Raw genomic sequence first — 19,736 nt, 5'->3', positions numbered from 1 at the left:
GTGATGCCATTATGTTCTTCACCATTATGCAATTGAAAAGCAACCAGTTTTACACTTTACTTATTTGATACACCAAACATAAAAGTTAATGGCAACAGTTTGAAGTAAAAGCAAAGGAAATATGCAAAATCTAATTGCTTTGGTGTTGAAGGTGATGAGAAGGAAGAGGAGGGTCGAAGATACTAAAAGCCCTAAAAGCAGAAACCACAGCCACCACAAAGAAACACCCAAATCCCAAAGCTTGAAAAACCAGAGCCATCTTCATCTTGTCGCAGAACTTCCCATATGTGCTGTAAGCCTCACTCCACGAAACCTCCCTGTCTCCGTAGTAAGCCAAATACAGAATCTCCCCCACCGCCGCCACCGATGTCACCATCAAATAAGCCACAATCTGAACCACCCATCACAAAACAAATTCAATTACACAAATAAATTGAAATGGGAATGGACGGAATTGTATAAACCTGGTCGGAAACGAAGAAGACCCAAGCCTTGGCGGCGAAGCATCGGATCCAGGAGAACGCGGCGGCGAACAAAGCGTACGCGGCGGCGATGGCGGATATGCAGACCATGTACCTGAGAATGAATCAAAACCCATTTCCGAATTTAATTTGGAGCAGACCCAGAGGAAGAAATTTGATGTAAAGAGATTATTTAGTTACTTGAGGCCGCTGAGATTGTGAAACTCCAAGGTGCCGTAATCGGGATTGTCCTGGCGGTTGGTGACGGTGAGGCCGATTGAAGCGATGGTGAGAGGAACGGAGAGGAGTCGCAGAGAGACGTCGAGGAGTTTGAGGATTGGAGGGTGGGAATTGTGGGTTTCTTCCATTTTTGATTTGGTGAAGCGATGATCGAGTGAAGAACAGCTCTGTTTGAGGGATTTGGGGAAATAAGAAAAAGAGTAGAGAAGTGTGAAGGGCGAGAAATTTGGTCCCAACTTCTTTGCCCCTTTTTGGAGTGAGAATGGATGGATTAGTGGGTGTGGGCTCTGCTTTTCTTCGCTCTTTTTCTGTGCTGGAAATGATGGCTTCGGGTTGTGTCTGCCTTCAAATTTGTTGATAAGCCTTCAACTTCAAGTCAAGAACAGAGAACCAACCACAAAGTTTAGTATTTAATAATTTATTGGAATATATTTTATATAATCGTAATAAATTAAAATTTTATATTTGATACTTCATGATATTTTTTCTTATTTATAAGATTTTGTAGTTTATATTCTATTTAAACGTTTTAAATATTAATGAAAATCGGACTTTAGATCCCCACTTATGTTTCTCCCACGTTTGATCTCACCTTTGTTTCTCATTCTTAATATGTTATTAGAGCATCATTCTTAACATAATTCTCTAAATTTAAAAGGTAATCTTAAATTTTTAAAATTTTTAATAATACTCTTGAACTTTAAAAGTAGTCTTGAAAATACTCTTATGTTAGTTTAGTATTTTATTTAAAAAATATTTTATACTTTTGACACATTTTAAAAAATTTGTTAAAAAGTTCAAAAGTATTTTTGGAGTAAGGTATATTTTTTAATGTAAAAGGTTTTCGATGGTATTTTATGGTTTTCATCCAAAAATAATTGTAATATTTTTTTTAATTTTTTAAAAAATTAAAATTATTATTATTTTAAGTTTATGAATATTTTTGGAATAAAAGTTTTTTTTTTTATTAATTCAGCTAAATTTTTAATACATTTAATATAAACTTTATGTCATTCAATTAATTAATAAATGACGAGATGTAAGATGGACCAAAATTACCAAATGGATCCATTTAAGTCGAGCTGTGGGGAGCAAAGAAAATGGCTTGGAGCCACGCGGAGAGGCGGTTGGAGTTGGCTTGGAGATCCAGCCGTGCGAGTCTGTGCAGGTGCAGGACGCAACTTCGTGAGCGACTGGGACATGGACGTGTGTACAGGCTGGTGGGCTTTGCAGATGGATTGGGCTGAGGCTACTGGAGCGGGCTAGATTGGAGACGCAGTTGGGCTTCGCACGTGAACCTGGACCGACTACAGACTGCTATTGGGCTGGGCCGGAGTGAGTTGGTGGAGTAGGCCACACGTGTGGGATGAAAAGTAATTTTGTAAAATATATATTAAAATTTAATTATAGATCTTAATTAAATGTTTAAAAATTTATTATGGTAAAAAAGAAAGCTTTGGATTAAGAAAAGAAAAAAAAAAAAAAAGATGATGGTGTTGTTGTGCGTGCACGTGCTCCATGTGGAAGAACCATTAGGGATTGTCGGCATTATNTACAATATTCAAAGAACAGAGCAGGCTGCGACAAAAGGTAGAAAAAGATGAATTAAAATTACAACAAAAGAAGAATCCTACTCTTCCATGTCCTGCAATTACTCCCATCTCTATCCCATCCTAATATCTGTTCTTCAACTAAAAGAAGCCCAACCCTTTGTTCCAAATCGGCTCTTCCCCAATTTCCACTCTCTATTAACATGTTTTTACCCATTTCCTTGGGATTGCTCAACAAATCCAACGACCCCATTCAAATAAAAAATGGGTAAAATCCCAAATGGGGCAGTGGTGTATGCTGTAGGGTCTTCTCAAACCTCAATCAGACACTTTTGAGCTCTCCACCGACGCTTCAACCACTGATACTGTTCAAGGCCCACTTCTAAATCCGAACCCATTTCCCATTTCAGGAGATTCAACTTCTTTGAACAAAAACCCTCTTTCCCAATCTCTTTCTCTTTAGGTACTGCAGTTTTAACTTTGGGAATTCTGCGATTTCTCGACTGGATTTGGTTGTTTTGCGATCTGACTTGAATTTGGACTGTTGTGTTGACTTGGGGTTCGATTATGGTGGCTTGATTTTCGCTCTGTTTGAAGAAGAAGGGGGGAAAAGGGAGATTATGTCGTGGAAAAGTAGAGGAGGATTTGAGCCAAGTACGAGGAGCTCTGTTTCTCGGAAATGGACCTTTCTGTTTTGTATTGGATGCTTTTGTGCTGGAATGCTCTTCTCTGATAGGTCTCGTTTCTCATATTCCTTACTCTCTTGATTGTTGTTCTTGTTCAATTCTTTGTGTTCTTTTAATGGAATTATGTGATGGGTTGGGATTTTGTTGCTTTTTTACTGAGAAATCTTAGAAAGAAAAGGAGTATTCTATGATGATCTGAAAAGTAATTGGGTGGCAATGATTGCTTCTGTAATTGGATCGACTGGGATTTTTCCCCCTTTGCTTTATTGTGTTGAAATCATTACTAGATGACACTCTATTGATGTTGTAGACCTTAGTTTTTACAATGGGCATGGATAATTTCATCTGTTTTTTCCTTTTTACTCTTGTTCAATCATATTTTTGTATCGGACACCTGCCCCAAAGGGTGGCGTCGGGCAGGCTGCTATGTAACGTAATTCCCTCCTAATGATAGGGTACATGTGAGATCCCACATCGGTTGAGGAGGAGAACAAAACATTCTTTATAAGGGTGTGGAAACCTCTTCCTAGCATATGCGTTTTAAAATCCTCGAGGAGAATCCCGAAAGGAAAAGCTTAAAGAGGACAATATCTGCTAGTGGTGGGCTTGGGCTTGGGCTTGGGCTGTTACAGTACGATTATGGGATATTGTGGGAACTAATAAGGTTTATGTTGGGGAAACAGAATGTGGGCTGTACCTGAAGTTGAAAATGTGGGAGGAGGGTTAACAGGCTCTGAAGAACAGAGCTTAACAATGATTACAGAGGGTTGTAACACATCAACTGTGAGTTATCTTCACCTAAATTTCCTTTGATAAGCCTTCTTATTTTACTGCTGTTTCATAAGTTAATGCCTCTTTCCTTCAGAAAGATGGAAACAATGAATCCAAAGACATTCTGGGAGAAGTTTCCAAGACTCATAACGCTATACAGTAAGCTAACATCGTCACTCGTTGCTCGGTTTTTTTGCTGTAGTTGGGTATCAGCTAAGTTCCTACTGGTACATAATGCAGGACTCTGGATAAAACAATTTCAAGTTTGGAGATGGAATTAGCTGCTGCAAGGGCTGCACAGGATTCGATTCTAAACGGTTCTCCATTGATGGAAAATGTTAAGCTTTCTGAATCAGTTCATAAAAGGAAATATTTAATGGTCGTAGGTATTAATACTGCTTTTAGTAGTCGGAAGCGACGGGACTCTGTTCGTGCTACTTGGATGCCCCAAGGTTTGACTATCTATCGCGAACATGTCCAGATCTTTTCCTTTGATTCTCTATGGCTCTGTTCTAAATTTTCCACGTCGGCTCTGTTTACAAATAGGAGATAAAAGAAAGAAGCTCGAGGAAGAGAAAGGCATTGTCGTTCGCTTTGTAATTGGTCACAGGTGCTTAGATTATATAAATTTTGAAGCTAAGCTGAAGTTGATCAACTTACTTTTTAATAAGTTACAGTTTTGAAAACGATTTATAACGTAGATTACAAAAAAAAATTATCATTTAGCTGAATTTTTATTGCTAGTACTACGCCGGGTGGTATTCTGGATCGAGCTATCGAAGCCGAGGACAAGAGACATGGTGATTTTTTGAGACTGGTACTGGCTTTTCTCTCTTATACTGCCTTCATTTTACTTGTTCTTGCAACCTGTTCAAAATAAATCCTGTTTCATGATGATCTTGTTCAAGGAATGAAAGCTGACGTGTTTTGTTCGTCGTTTTTGGGGCAGGATCATGTTGAAGGTTACCTTGAATTGTCAGCCAAGACAAAAGCTTACTTTGCCACCGCTGTTGCGTTGTGGGATGCTGATTTTTACGTCAAGGTCGACGATGACGTGCATGTCAACATAGGTAAACATGCAAATGTGTATATATATTGAATCTTAGAGTGTTGGTATCTCTTGATGAAGTTGTTATTACATTTATCTGCAGCAACACTTGGATCGACATTAGCTAGACATCGGTCGAAGCCCCGAGTGTACATTGGATGCATGAAATCCGGTCCCGTCCTTGCACAAAAGTAAGTTGATTGATCGTTTAGGTTTTTATGAGTATGTTTCTATTTGGTAATTTACTGAATGTCTCATCCTGGACTTTCTCGTCATCAGAGGAGTCAGATATTACGAACCCGAGTACTGGAAATTCGGGGAGGAAGGAAACAAGTATTTCCGTCATGCCACGGGTCAGCTTTACGCCATTTCAAAGGATTTGGCAACTTACATATCAATCAACCAGTATGTTTCCTGTTTTTTACAATAAAGTTGCTCTATAGTGGCTGGTTCTCAGAATAATCTTTGTATAGGCATATACTTCACAAGTATACGAACGAGGACGTTTCATTGGGTTCTTGGTTTATTGGGCTGGACGTCGAGCACATCGATGATCGGAGATTATGTTGTGGCACCCCACCTGGTATGATCCATAACTTTCCTTTTGTTATTTAGTTTTCGGTTTTGTTTCGCTCTTGGAGGATCTTCAATGTTTCTATTATCAAGATTCTCAAGTTCATGACATGTTCATTTGCATCACAGAGCAAGTTCCTTAGTTCATTTAGTAGTTTTCATATGCTCTTCTGTTTGGCTCGACCTGATGCCAATGTGATCATCGCTATTTCGAGACTTGTTTTGTAATAGTTATGCCAATTGTCAAACACAGATTGCGAGTGGAAGGCTCAAGCAGGCAACATTTGCATCGCGTCGTTCGACTGGAGTTGCAGCGGGATATGCAAGTCGGTGGAGCGGATGAAGGAGGTTCACCGCCGCTGTGGAGAGGGGGAAAATGTGGTGTTGAATGCAGTTTTCTGATAAGGAATAGTTGAATTTGAGAGAAGAAATGGGGATTTTGGTTTAGAATGAGAGGGTAAATAGATAGTGAGTGTAAAATACCATTCTTTCAGCTGGTGGGGGAAAGGCTGTTCTGATGCCTTCTTCAATGGCTAATCAATCTGCATAAGTAAGAGGGTGCTGCTGCTATTGTTTTCACATTATTTCTTCTTTCTATTTTAGATTTAAACCATTTTATAGTATACCTACTCGACTCGTGTAATTCTTTACACTATCTTTGGATCGTTAGGATGTTGACCAAAAATTCGATATATCTAAATGTCGTTCTTAACAAGTCGTTTAGTTACTCTCACGTTGTATTTTTCTCTTCAGGCTTTCTTTTCTTATTAAAATGCATCTACTATTGAGAAGTTTCCCTACTCTTATAAAAAATGTTTTGTCCTTCTCTGTAACGGACGTGGGATCTTACAATCCATCTCTTGAATCCCACCGCCTTTACTGGCACACCGTCCGATGTTTGACTCCGATACCATTTATAACAGCTCATAGCTGATGAAAGAGCTGCAAATAGAGCAACTATATAGCATTCGGTAAACGTATAGCTCAAATCAAAATTTAAAATTTATTGGGATAAAAAGGGCTTTATTTACAAGGTGGAGAGGAGGTTTGGAGATAATGGTAATTCATCCTTAGAGATGTATATGCATATCATAAGAGAGAACAGAAACAACTAAGGAGATCAAAAAAACTCCAAACAAATCTCTTTCATTTGCAGAACCACAGCTATGATCACCACCATGTCTGATCAATCCGCCTCAGGGATACTCTGCAGGGAAGGCTGCCACGATCGTGGCTGCATCTCGAGCGTACCATCGACGTAAAACAGTGGCGACAACAGCTGCTCCTCCATCTGCAGCTCTTCCTTCACCTCTACCACATTATAATTAGCTAATAACATCTCCAGCTCTCTCTTTGTGATCTTGATCTTCAACTCTGTCGTGGTCATCGTCGCAGAGGCCACCAGAGCCTCGTCGTAGGCCATGAGGCTTCTCTTCACCATTTCCAGAGCCTCTTCATCACTAATTCTCGATGATTTCCCACAGAAAATTTTGTTGGAAACACAGTTTCCCATGGTGATTATCTCTGTGTTTGAGAGAGATAGGGAGAGGGTGTTGTATAAAGTAAACACTTAGTCTCCAATAAATGCATGGAAGAAATATCATATTATAATATAATGAATGCTACATAGTTCTGTACAGATCTTTGAAAATAAAGCACGTAAACTGTTTCATTTTCAAAATATAAATTAGTTGGTGGGGAATAAAAACCATAGCCATTCTTCTTTATAGGTCAAAATTCAACATTCAACCATGAATGTAAAGTATGAAATTGAGCACAAATTGACACATAAAAAAGGGGTTTTCCCATTTGGGTATTACGTCAATTTTCAAACATGGCTGCTAAGATTGATGTCCTTTACTTAATAAAGTGTTGAACACTATTCTTTTGGCAAGAAAGTTAGGGTTTTTTTTTTAAACACCAACCCTCCATGAAGATAAGCCTTTGGTTCCAAATATGAAGGAATTTCAATTCATAATTTGAATTGAACAAGATTGAGTTTGATATACCAATAACTTATCCTTAATGCTCGAAACTAAATTACTTTAGGCGGGCTGATTTTTATTTGTTTTTATGAGAATGATTGATTTATAACTCTATCCAAAATAGATTTTAACCGTAATTTAGAGACATCAATGTTCTTGTATTAATGTACATACATGCTTGGTTGAATGAACATGTGCGTACCATAATTTATTTATGACTTCCCAAATAAATCCCTCAAATTTCAATACAAAATTTGGCCATGATTTTAAACACCTCTAAGTTGACCAAAAATTCAACCTACTGTCAAAGATATTATCCTCTTTAACTCATTACGTATCGTATAAGGATCTGACACCTAGTGACATGACAATTGTTGGAGAAGGGAATGAAACCTACCTAATAAGAATGTAGATGTCTCTCCCTAGCAAACGCATTTTAAAATTATAAGGCTGACGACGATGCGTAATGGACCAAAGCAAACAATATTAGTTGTAGGCTTATAGTAGGCTTATAGTGTTACATCATTATCATTATTCTTTACCTAGCTTAAAACCATTATGTTCAAGAAATCTGGCAACCACCATATCATCCCTCTGTCCTCCATCAAGCTTGGTTGTCCTTGTCTCCAGCTGATGTTGAAGGTGTACCGAATTAATCCATTCATCAGCCCAACCAAAATTCCGTAAAAGACTCATCTCCTTATTTGGAAATTAACATTACACCTGTGGCCTTACCCTGCAACTACAAGTCATTCTACTCTTTCCACTATCTTAACTAGAGAAGAATTCAGAAGGGGCATTTTACATTGCAAAATTATAAATTACAATGACGAGAATGAACAAACCAATCATCTTGGTCACCTGCATGAATTTAACTATTTTCCCCTCGTGTGGGTCCACCTACCGGCTTCTAAGAGATACTAAGAATGCGTTTACATCTGAATGGCTTGCATTGATGTTAACAATAACAGAGAAATGAATCGTTTGGTTGACTTACCATTGTTTTGCCTTCGCGTAAGAATCCTGGGGAATCGCTAGGAGCCAAGCCTGATAAATGGTGCATCGAAGCCAGTTCTAAGCTTCCTTGAAGAACGTGAGAATCTTCTATGAACACAAATCGAATCACTTTTGGAAGCAAGCACTGAATACAACCATCTAGATCTTCTGCCTCAGGACCTGGCGCAACTGGACCTTGTGGCTTTCCATTCTTGCCTCCAAGAGCTTTGCCTTTAAACTACCCTTGATTGTGTTGCGAGGGATGCATCCTTTCTTCCCTTGCATTCCGTGAACATTGCTCGAGTCGGGAGAGCTCCACTGTCCTGCTAATTCTGGAGGACTAATCCCGCTTCTCATTGAGCCCCCATCTGCAGATAAGATACTTGCACTTGATAATCTACCATTTGAAAGCCTGCCATTAATGCCTTCAAGTGAGATTAGTTTGTACCCTTCATTGTTTGAGCATGATTTCCAAAGCCGTGCAATGGATGATATCTTTTTTAATTGCTTTGATGGAACCGAGCAGACTTCACTGATATCGGAAACGGGCGAGTATCCACCCCCGTTTCCTTCCCATTCATTCCCGCTCAGTGAAGCATTACTCTCTCGATGATTCTTTTTGACAGATGCAATACTTTCTTCCAGGGAATTGCTTGAGCCCTGATCCTCCAGATGACTCGCAGTTTCCCACCCACTCTCATCTTCTTCTATACCACCGTTATGATCAATAAATAAATTCGTATGTTTCTGGATGCCAATCCTATCAGTCGCATTAGCTTCAAGACTTGCAGTCTGGACTTTAGAAGCATTACTAGTTGGGCTGTAAGCAATGCACTGTCCAGTTTCTCTCTTATTTGATTCTCCAAAATTAACATCTTCAAACACAGAGAAGATGTCATCTGGGTTTGAAGGTTCATAAACAAATTCTGTGACTTCTTGAATATTCACAGAAGCAGCAGCCTCCCTAAGTAGCAAAGCCTTTTTCATCTCTGATACATCTGGGGTAGCACTTTTCGACCTTAAGAAGTCTTCAAGGTCTGCTACTAGATTACGCATCTGTGAGTATTTCTCTTCAAGTGCCACCTTGGCATCTACCAGCTTCATTTGAACACGTTCCTCCCGCCAGACCTCAGCCATCTGTAACATTCTCCGTTCTTCGTCAACTTCCTCTCTAAATTTCATGGAGTCTCTCTTCAAAGCTTCTATTCTTGCTTTGTCATCGCCAATTTCCTTTGCGAGTTCATCACATACTTCCTCTACCAATGATCTTTCCTTCCTTTCTTTTTCATAGTCTTGCATAAACTGCTTCGCAAATAGCTTAGCATCGGACAACTCATTAACCAATTTTGAATTAATCATTTCCACTCTTTGCCGGGTTTTCTTCTCTCTGTTCAACTCAGCCTTTATATCATCAATAAATGCTCTTACTTTCTCATGCTCTCTGCTCCGCCATAAAGCTTTTTCTTCACTGACTTTCCTCAAGAAGTATTCAAGCTTCTTTTTTGAAGCATTACGCTCCGCTTGAAGTTCCTCGATCTGCAAGTGGGCCTGCTCTAGTTCAGCTTCAAGCGCAGATAGGCCTGAAGCAGCACCTTGTTGATCAAGAAGCCTCATTTGGCTGTAAATCTGACGAGCCTCAACTGGTGTTTTCAAGCATGCAGGTTCCCACTTTGTTGCCCCTTCCATTGCTGTGTTTGAATATCGTAACGAGGGCTCAAACTGGGAGAGAAAACCAACAAATTATGGAAAAGGGTCATAAATTCACTAGGTGAATATAAATGAGACATGAAGAGAGTATGCAGAACATCCTATCTATTATTTATATTATAGTGATAACCGATAAGAACGTCTTATATATTATTAGTTACTGATAAATTTCATTCATCCTTACCTAAAATTTAAAGAATGTGACCGTGCAAATGACATAGAAGGATTTATTAAAAAGATATCAAATACACAGTTTGTTATCTGAAAATAACAGTCATTGTGCATCTGATATGTTAAGTTAAACTGACAAAGATATATAGTTTCTCTCATGTCATCCGAAAATCAAATATTCGTATTCCAATCAAGTGTACAACAAAATGTCAAACCTTGCACAATGGTCCATTTCTTGAATCAGAGACAGAACGCGGACTATGTAATAGATCATTCATTTCAGAATTAAATGCTATCTTAACCTCAGGATGAAGAGCTGGAGCACCGATGTGACCAATGCGAGGCTGAAAGGAAACGTTTCAAGAAAAATAAATAAATATCCGAAAAACTGAATCATTCAAGTTTTGATCTGTTCTACCATAAGGTCAACGAGGACCACATATCCAACAATTTGCAGCAAACAATAAATACTTATCCTACGCAAGAAAACAAAAGATAAATATGTGATCGACATGAATGCATGCATTCATAGTATCTGATGTGCTGATTAAGCTGTTAATTCCTAGACTTGACATTGTTTCCAGCAGAACAAATTTGAGGTAAGGGTCTGAAACTTAAATTTAGATGGAATATTGAATAAATTGAAAATATTAGATTGGGCAAAGAGAATATTAGATTCATCTTTACCCCAAAAAAACCCTGGAAAACGACATGGTGATGGGCATCTTACAAGAAAAATGCAATGAAATATTCAAAAGAAGGGGGAAGAAAGCCAATACCCACAGGTTAGAAGAAAGCCCTCCAATTGCTTCTAAAATTAAATTTCATCCTACTGTGTTCATCTACATTACTTCTTTACATGATCAACTATGGAGTGGAGACCATTTTTCCATTCCAATAAATGTTTAGCCGTTACAATTACTATTGGGTTTGTGATAGACATAAATTGAAAAACTTCACTGTAACAGATCGGATTAAGTCATAATCAATTAAAAGCAGCAGCACCATCCCAAACACTCAAACTTCAATAATTTACTATTGGATCAAAATTTTCGATTCAGAAGCTAAATGAACACCTCAGACCTCCGAAAGCGAGATAAGCAACAAAAAAATAATAATAAGTTACCTGAAACCCTAGGAGATCCTCCCTCCTCCGCAGGCCACCGTTCCTGCCTTCACTAGCGACCGCCTCCTGCAGCTGCAATCTCCAGATTCCAGCCGCGAGCTTCCTGGCCGAAACGACGACTTTCCTTCCTTTAGTTCCTCTACAGCGACCTCTCTGGCTGGTTTCCAGAGGCAACTTCTTCTCATCCTCCTCCTGAACTTCATAATATTCATTCTCAGGTTCCTCGATCTTCCACTTAAGCAAGGGCGTCTCAGGGCGGCTCCGCTTCCCAACCGGAACTGAAAGTCTTCTTACACGGGCTGGACTTCGGATTGTTCTCCGCGTGGCTCGACTGGAAGGCGGCCGGCACTGAAGATCCAAATCCGGAAGTTGGTTGAGTGCCGGCGGGAATGGCGCCGGATGCTGAGGCTTCTTAGAGGATACCTTCATCATCTCCGGCGAGACACTGCCATTGAGAAAGATGGTGGTGATTTGGCGAAGAAAAACGGTGGATTCAGGTTCAGGTAAAGGTGTCTAACGAGGGTTGAGAGAAGAAAAGGGGTGACAGCGGATTTAGTTTGACGATGGTGATGGAGAAAACGACGGACATCAGATATACGGTAGTCGTACCGTATTATACGCTCATGGTATGCGCATCTCTTTTATACTCTTTTGAAAGATTTAGTGTTAAAATTACTTACCAACCTCTCTTAATGTTAGATATGCATACCCACAAAATAAAAATAAAAATACAAAGTAAATTGAGGAATTTAAAACAACCATGACCCCTCCCTCCCAAAGTAAGATAACTATCACGTACCTCTATCTAGACTTGTAGGCACTAATCAACTAGCTTGTGATCCAACCTAAAACATGTCTAACCAACCTATGGTTCGTAAGTCAAGACCTTAAGTAACCAGCGTGTGATAAAAAATCAAAATTTTACCCGTGACCTTCCTATACCCATGGTGGTATTATTATTTTTTTTTTTAATAAATGTTAAGTGGATTTTGAAATTTTGAGTATCAATTACTATTACTACCCAACAAATCAAATTAATTATTGATATGAGTAATAAAAGAAAGAATAAAAAATATATATTTAATTATTAATTATTTAAAAATAATATATACTAGGATCATGGCAATTCCTCGATAAATAAATTATGGATAACTGAGAATGTATAATGCATAATAATTCGTCTTACTCTTATTAATTAAAGAACTTTCCATTAAATGGAGAGATGCCCAAAAATTAATAATTTCTAATAAATAAAGGATAAAAAAATTATGAGGCGATTTTAAGGACCATAATTATTATTATTATTATTTTCAATTTATCAAATGTCCAAATAGCTCAAATAAAAATTAATATCATCCTCCAAAAATTATTAAACCCAAAGATTGAGTCTTAAGTTTTATTAAATAAATCAAAGAAAACTATACACTTCATATGAAAACAAACAATACCTTTCAACCAAATATCCAATAAATTTAAAACAAAATATAAAAAATACATAGGTAACTTTAAAAGGAAGATAATTTATTAGGCATGGATAGATAGTAAAAAAAAATTGATTTTTTTTTTTTTTTTAAATGGAAAGGGTATTAATATTTCCCTTAAAATTTTATGAGTATTTCATAAATATAGTACTAACGGTAAAAGTATTTTTTCAAACGGATCCTGAAATCAATCAAAACAGCTTTGTGTACCCAAAAGAAGGAAGCAAGTTAGATTTAAGCAACACTTAAATTCGGGTATCAAGCAGAGCTAGCTATCCTTAGACATAAGAAGACATGGCTTACACAGAGAACAACAAATTATACAGTAACATATGAACAACAATTCAATTGCTATTAAAAGATTATATCACACATTATAACCCAAAACCAATGTTTCAGGCGTAGTCTGGATTTGGGGAAGGCCTTTTCCACCCCAATCTTAAAACAGTTTGACTTGTTGAGTTCCACTTCTCATCATTGTACAGAACTCATCATAGTTGATTCTTCCATCCTATCAACATCCAACACGAAATTAGTACATTTTTACCAGGAATCATAAGAACTCTAACGACGAACCAACTTACATTGTCTGCATCGACTTCAGATATGATTTCGTTAATAGTCTCTTCGTCGCCCATCCCGTAATCTTTCATTGCAGCTTTCAGTTCATCTCTTGTGATATAACTGAAACAATAAGAACATAACCTGAAGTTAGTCGTTTCCAAACGAAGATGAATGCTTATGTATATTCTTGAATGAGACACTGACCCACTGTTGTCCTTGTCAAAATGCTGGAAGGCTTTGTAAAGATGTTCCTCTTTTTCTAGCTTGTATCTATGCATTGTAGCAGTGATGAATTCAATGTAATCGATTGTACCGTTCCCATCCACGTCGGCCTGAAACGACGAACCACGTTACTCTCAGCTCATGTGAGGAAAGAATGAAGAAGAAACTTTGGGTGATCGATATATTACCGCTTCCATAAGTTGTTTGACCTCGGCCTCACTTAGTGTTGAGCCAAGCCGGGCCAGTCCAGACTTCAGTTCTGCATAAGTGATGGTTCCACTCTTGTCAGTATCCATGTTCATGAACATTGCCTTCAGGCCTTGAATCTCTTCCTCAGATAGATTTTCAGCTATAACCTGCAATTGTTTCAAACTACCTGTTAATATCGTCACCGAGAACTCGTAATCCACAGCCCCATGATTAAGTATAACTTCAGGTTTCTATAGAACCGAGCCTAAATATAAGGTAGATCACCTTCAGAGCAAGTTTCTTCAGTTTGTTCATAGCTCTAAATTGCTTGAGCCTTGTAAATACTGCACTGTCTATTGGCTTATCAGATGCATCTCCGCCTTCTCTCAACCATGGATGCTCTAAATATGATAGACAATGTCCGACCCAGTTAGACGTTACAGCTTCGTATACAAATTTGTGGATTTCATTTAGATATCAAGAAAGCATTCACGGACAACATAAAGACTTACCAAGAACCTGAGCTGACGTAAGCCTTTTGGATGCGTCTGGATTTAACATCTTCTTCACTAGGTCCTTGGCACTGTTAGAAATTTTCGGCCATGGATCAGTTTCAAAGTCGAGATGTCCTTGCAATATTGAATCGAATATGCCCTTCTCAGTTTCTGCAATAAGGATCATGTTATTCACAGCAATGCCTGGTGTTTTCGGGAAAAAGAAAATGCAAAAGGATGTTCTTTATAAGGAGCACGATTCTCTCTTTTACCTGCCCAAAATGGAGGTACACCACTGAGTAGAATGTACAACATGACTCCAGCACTCCAAATATCAATTTCTTTCCCATATCTACGACGTAATACTTCAGGGGCGACGTAATAAGCACTACCTACAATGTCTTTGTACACCTTTCCTGAAAGAAGTCGATAGAGAAAGAAACTCAAATGCCAAATTTTCAGTGGAATCATATATAATTCCATCAAAATCTAATGAACTCTCCAGCAAAGCATGAATCCATTTAGCACAATTGCACTTCGCTCACAATTGTGAAGCAATTTTTTACACCCAAGTTATTAAGTCAGTTGGGAAAACTCAAACTAGGCAATCGTGTTCGAGGCAAGCCAAAACGTTCCACTTCATCCGCATATTATTATGAAAACAACATTAAAATTCACGAAACAAAAGTGAATCATGTTTGAGGCCAGCCACTTCATGAAACAAATTCATACAACACAACATTGTTTGACAATTCTGTTGGGATGAAGTCATTAACAAAAGTGGAAATGAATAAACCGAAAACGCTACAATAGTTATGTACAAGTCAAGTACATAGGAAAGTTCAAGCCTTCAAGGTTGAGGTTATCAATCCATGATGATGAACCTTCACCAAGAAGAACCAGTCCTATACGAACGCAAGTTGTAAGGCACACACAAATTCCCATACATATACCTACAACAGATGATCACCAACAAATGGAATATTGAAAAAAAAAAAACATATATCTAGTTCTGCCATCTAAGACATGTAAGGCACACACAAATTCCCATACATTTGACCCACTAAAATCATCAACAAGAACAGCAAAGTCAACTAAAACAAGCACAGAAAAAACACAATAAAAAATGGAATGAAGAACAAATCCAATAAGCAGAGCAAGAACCTCACCCTCTTCAATGAAAACAGACAATCCAAAATCGGTTGCTTTGAGCATAGCATTTTCCTCTTTGCTAGCAAGCAGAAAGTTCTCAGGCTTGAGGTCCCTGTGCATCACCCCCATGAAATGGCAGATATGAACCACATTAACAATGGACCTGCAAATTGAGGCAGCTGCTTTCTCACTGTAATGACCCTTAGCAATAATTCTATCAAACAGCTCGCCTCCAGCGCAAAGCTCCATGATCAAATGAACCGATTGCTTATCTTCATAAGCTCCCTTGAACTCAACTATGTTGGGTTGGCCACTCAAATGCTGCATAATATGAATCTCCCTTCTAATATCATCCTTATCATTTTTGGTCACAAGCTTCCTCTTCGAAATGGACTTACAAGCATATTGCTTACCCGAGGAATTCTCAGTGCAAAGATAAGTCACCCCAAATTGCCCTCTCCCCAATTCTTTCCCAATCGTGTAATGCAGCTTAACATCCTCGAACGGCTTCCCTAGAATCGTATCAGACCTCAAAATATTGTGTCTGGGGCTTTTGGGAGGACCCGATGACTTCGCCGCCGTCGCTTCTGGATGGTAATTTCCCGGCGACCGGTGAGCGTGTTGAGCAGGGGGTTTTGCTTGGTTTTCGTAACGATCGTACTGGGGTGAGTATTTTCCCTTGCTTGTGCAGATGCCCATTTTTTCAGATCAAATCGACTATCCCCTCGCTGAAATTGAAGATCAAAAACTAAAATCTAAGCAAACCCTAGATGGAAGATAGCAAGTAAGAAGGTAATTTTGCTGAAACAGGAGGAAATGGGTAAGAACAGAAATTCAAAAGAAAACTGAAGAAGATTGAACAGGGTTTTAAAGAAGCTTTGGATTCAGAGTTCGATCTATGTGAAGAAGGGATCGAAGCTCAAGGTGGAGATTAATGGAGGCTTTAAGCTGAACCTATGAATCAGAAGGAGTTGAAACTGGTCAATTGTTGTGCATTTTTGAAGGAGAGAAAAAAACGAAGGAAAAACATCTTGTCGACGGCAGCCAGGCAGCCAGCTGATTAAATAAATAATAGTCCCCCCGTCTTGAAAGCCACCAACAATTTCTCTCTCAAATAAATGAGTTTTAAATATTTATCACAAAAAGAGTATTATTTTTAAAAAAACTAAATTGGGTCCTTTTTTATTATTATTATTCTCAATACACTAAGACCATTATTTATTGCAATATGGTTTTTTTGCATTTAATTTCTTTTGTATAAAAATCTAAATACGTTTTTAATATTAAAAGAAAATAATAAATACTCCACTTAAATATTAATTGTGGGGAGAAAGAAGGTTGGTTTAAGATATTTATTTAAACAAATTAAAATATTAAACTGTCAATTTAGTCACTAATTAAAAAAATTTCAAATGAAGTAAATTTATTTTATTTTTTACCATTTTAAAATTTTTAATTTAATTAGAAGCTAAAAGACCATCTCTATATGTTACCATTTCTTTTAGTATAATTGACTCACTGGAATAACCTATAAAATAATGATAATATGTATCCAGAGGTTGAAGACGAGCGCGTGGGAGGCCGTGAGTGAAAGTGCACCTGTGCGCAGACCAGGCGCGTGAGAAACTATCCCCCGAACTTGTGTTGGCGCGTAAGGGCGCATGAGAAATTATTTCGGCTCCCGGTTTGTCCCGTTCAACTCCTTTGGACCTGTCCTATTAAAATTGGTCTATACTTCATGTTGAAATTGGTAAAATATAGATCTAATAAGAAGGAATTGTGTTGGAATACCTATTAAACTCACATTCAAGGGGAAAATGAGTTCGAAACTAAGTAAGTAGCATATCGATCTTTGAACTAGTTCTTAATTTGTTTTACAACATATGAGTATGTTGTTTACCTGATTAAGAACTTAGTATGTTAAAATGAGTTTTGATGATATTGAATGTTTATTGTATATCATGATTGATTGCCTGTGATGTAAGCATGATATAAATGATTACTAGAATGTTCTATGTGTTGAACATAATAAATGTATGAAAGCATGCCGTAAATGTGAGTATATTATGCATGTTAATGGAAATGTTATGACTCTATGATATGCTTGTTGGTTGTTGAGCCATGACTAATTTATATGAGTATGATAGTTTACTAATTCCCACGGAGTTCCTGGCCAACGCGATGTGTGCTAAGTCAGGGAGCATGAGTCTCCTGACCATTGGTATATGAGATAAACAGGCCGCCAGAGAAATTAGTAGACGGGCCGTATTTGACCGAGAGCGAATCTTACATACGAGTCCGAAATTTCTAGATAAGCATATCAAAAAAGAGTTAGTAACCTAAGTTGGAGCTAGTTGAGATACCTCATTAATAAACAGAGAAGATTAGCTAAAACTTAAAAACTTAAAAACTTAAAACACGTGGAAAGATTGGTTATGAACTAATGAACGATAAGCTAGCTACTTACTAGATAATCTAATTACTTATCAAAATTATTTTTAACTTTTCTTTCGAGATTTAGATGATGCAGGCCAACCGAGGACGAGACCAGCGGGTTGGGAATCCATGTCTGGGACTGTTTATGTAATTATGCTTTCGTTGTCAATAATTTACTTTGTTCATTTTACGATTTAAAAAGTACTCGTTTTAAAAGTTTTAATGGATATATTTTTTAAAAATATTTTGAGATTTATAATTGAATATCAGAGTTTGTTATCGTTATCGCTGGTAACTCTTGTTAATCGCATTGTCGATGAGCAGGTGTTACAACAAACACAACAAATAAATACAAAATACATATTATCATTATTTTAGGCTATTACACTAACGTAGCCTATCAAATAGAGAATACCAACTCATTTTCATTTGACATTTCTTCGTCTATGAGTTATATCTCAACCAGTAGATCAACATTGCCACTATACTATAAAGAAATAAATAAAGTAGAACTAGTGTGAAGATAATATTAATAATAAGTATTTTAAATATTTTAAGAAATTTTAAATTATTCTCTCTTTTTTATAATATTTTTTCTAAAAATATCCATAAATATTAGTCTTATATCAAATTAATAAAAATACTCTTTAATCTCCAAAATAATAGATAGGAATATGGCAAATAAATCCATCGTGACACCCATCAAAGGCGTAGTTTTCCACTCAGGAACCATTAGGATCACGATTCATGGATCTCTCGGCTCGAGAAATCAAAATAAGAAGCACAATCCAAAAAACACAATATGTGCTCTGGCCACACCTTTGTAACTCCAAATACCCGGATAAACCCAGTTTGAAGTTAATGGGGGAAATTACACATTCCAACTTTTTACTTTATCTCAAAAATACTTTTAAGATTTCAAATTTTTTAATAATATTCTTAAATATTTTTTAAAAAATAAAAAAATACCTTTATCATTAATTTTAGGGGAAAATAATTAGTGCTTTTATCTCAAAATACCTTTAAATTTTGAGAAGTTTTATTAATATTTTTTCACTCTTAAAAAAAAATAAATAAAATAAATATATACACAAAAACCATTTGTAAATGATTATCTCCAAATATTTTAATTTTTTTTAAAAAAAATTTAAATATCTTTTTTTGAAGTTGGGTGAAAAATTAAAGAATATTTTAAAAATTCAAAAATATTTTTGAAACTAAATAGCAGATTAAAAATCAACTAATTTTTTTTTATTTAGTTTAGAAATATTATTGCAATTTAAAAAAATGTAGAGATATTTTTAGAGGGTGTTTTATTAATTTAGCCTATTTAATTCAACAGAAATCAATATCCGATAGTGACAAAATCAATTGGCTAAAATGACTGAATTTTGAACCAAATTAAATTGGATGAATTTTTAAATTTCAAAACTAATTTTTAATATTTTACTTTGCATTATGTTTATACCATTTATTTATGTTAGATTGTTAAATGATGTATTTGTTTTACTCACATTTTGTATTAAGTAGCGAGTTAATTAAATTTCAAATTAATTTCTTAACATAGACTTATCCTACCAAGCTTAGTGTACATCATAATATAATTCAAATATTTTTAATATAATAAAAAATTATTTCTATATTTTTTAACTTTATCTAATATTCTCGAGTGGAATAAACTTTTAAGTAATTCTAATTTTTATTATTCTATTTGGATATCTTTTACATTATAGGCTCTTTTTTAGTTATACGACTATTTTTATTCGTTTTATTTAAAAGTGAAACTAAATATAATTAACCACGGAATATTAAAACAATATATCTAAGATACTTACTGTGGTAAAAACATTTATTTAATTTTTTACGTGTAAGGCTGTCTAACTT

General features: G+C 36.6%; 4 protein-coding genes across 6 annotated transcripts; 1 reads left to right on the top strand and 3 right to left on the bottom strand.

Moving 5' to 3' along the window:
* Positions 1 to 1,028, bottom strand: LOC111482956 (CASP-like protein 2D1). Its single transcript, XM_023129008.1, has 3 exons — positions 663 to 1,028; positions 465 to 576; positions 1 to 391 (listed from the first exon to the last, which is right to left on the bottom strand). The coding sequence occupies exons 1-3, from the start codon at positions 827 to 829 to the stop codon at positions 131 to 133; spliced, it is 540 nt and encodes a 179-aa protein (XP_022984776.1). The 5' UTR covers positions 830 to 1,028; the 3' UTR covers positions 1 to 130.
* Positions 1,029 to 2,360: 1,332 nt separating this feature from the next.
* Positions 2,361 to 6,054, top strand: LOC111486262 (probable beta-1,3-galactosyltransferase 3). Its single transcript, XM_023133320.1, has 11 exons — positions 2,361 to 2,987; positions 3,621 to 3,720; positions 3,803 to 3,867; positions 3,949 to 4,160; positions 4,255 to 4,318; positions 4,453 to 4,525; positions 4,658 to 4,778; positions 4,860 to 4,947; positions 5,036 to 5,161; positions 5,230 to 5,339; positions 5,583 to 6,054. The coding sequence occupies exons 1-11, from the start codon at positions 2,872 to 2,874 to the stop codon at positions 5,729 to 5,731; spliced, it is 1,224 nt and encodes a 407-aa protein (XP_022989088.1). The 5' UTR covers positions 2,361 to 2,871; the 3' UTR covers positions 5,732 to 6,054.
* Positions 6,055 to 7,997: 1,943 nt separating this feature from the next.
* On the bottom strand, positions 7,998 to 12,039 carry LOC111483719. Of its 3 annotated transcripts, XM_023130015.1 has the most exons (4): positions 11,315 to 12,039; positions 10,404 to 10,532; positions 8,759 to 10,029; positions 8,515 to 8,678 (listed from the first exon to the last, which is right to left on the bottom strand). In XM_023130015.1, exons 1-4 carry the CDS (start codon positions 11,744 to 11,746, stop codon positions 8,651 to 8,653), a joined length of 1,860 nt encoding a protein of 619 aa, XP_022985783.1. In that variant the 5' UTR covers positions 11,747 to 12,039; the 3' UTR covers positions 8,515 to 8,650. The 3 variants fall into 3 exon arrangements, with proteins under 3 accessions (XP_022985774.1, XP_022985766.1, XP_022985783.1); XM_023130006.1 differs by having other exon boundaries at positions 7,998 to 10,029; positions 10,491 to 10,532; XM_023129998.1 differs by having other exon boundaries at positions 7,998 to 10,029; positions 11,315 to 12,038.
* Positions 12,040 to 12,982: 943 nt separating this feature from the next.
* Positions 12,983 to 16,115, bottom strand: LOC111476745 (calcium-dependent protein kinase 2-like). Its single transcript, XM_023120543.1, has 8 exons — positions 15,434 to 16,115; positions 14,537 to 14,680; positions 14,283 to 14,435; positions 14,056 to 14,171; positions 13,770 to 13,937; positions 13,564 to 13,691; positions 13,380 to 13,479; positions 12,983 to 13,306 (listed from the first exon to the last, which is right to left on the bottom strand). Exons 1-8 carry the CDS (start codon positions 16,113 to 16,115, stop codon positions 13,235 to 13,237), a joined length of 1,563 nt encoding a protein of 520 aa, XP_022976311.1. The 3' UTR covers positions 12,983 to 13,234.
* Between the last annotated feature and the right edge of the window lie 3,621 nt (positions 16,116 to 19,736).

This window comes from Cucurbita maxima, unplaced genomic scaffold (genome assembly GCF_002738345.1).
Source record: "Cucurbita maxima cultivar Rimu unplaced genomic scaffold, Cmax_1.0 Cma_Scf00001, whole genome shotgun sequence".
Taxonomy (NCBI): Eukaryota; Viridiplantae; Streptophyta; class Magnoliopsida; order Cucurbitales; family Cucurbitaceae; genus Cucurbita; species Cucurbita maxima.
Note: the sequence above shows the minus strand (reverse complement) of the source record. Positions and strands in the feature narration are given on the sequence as shown.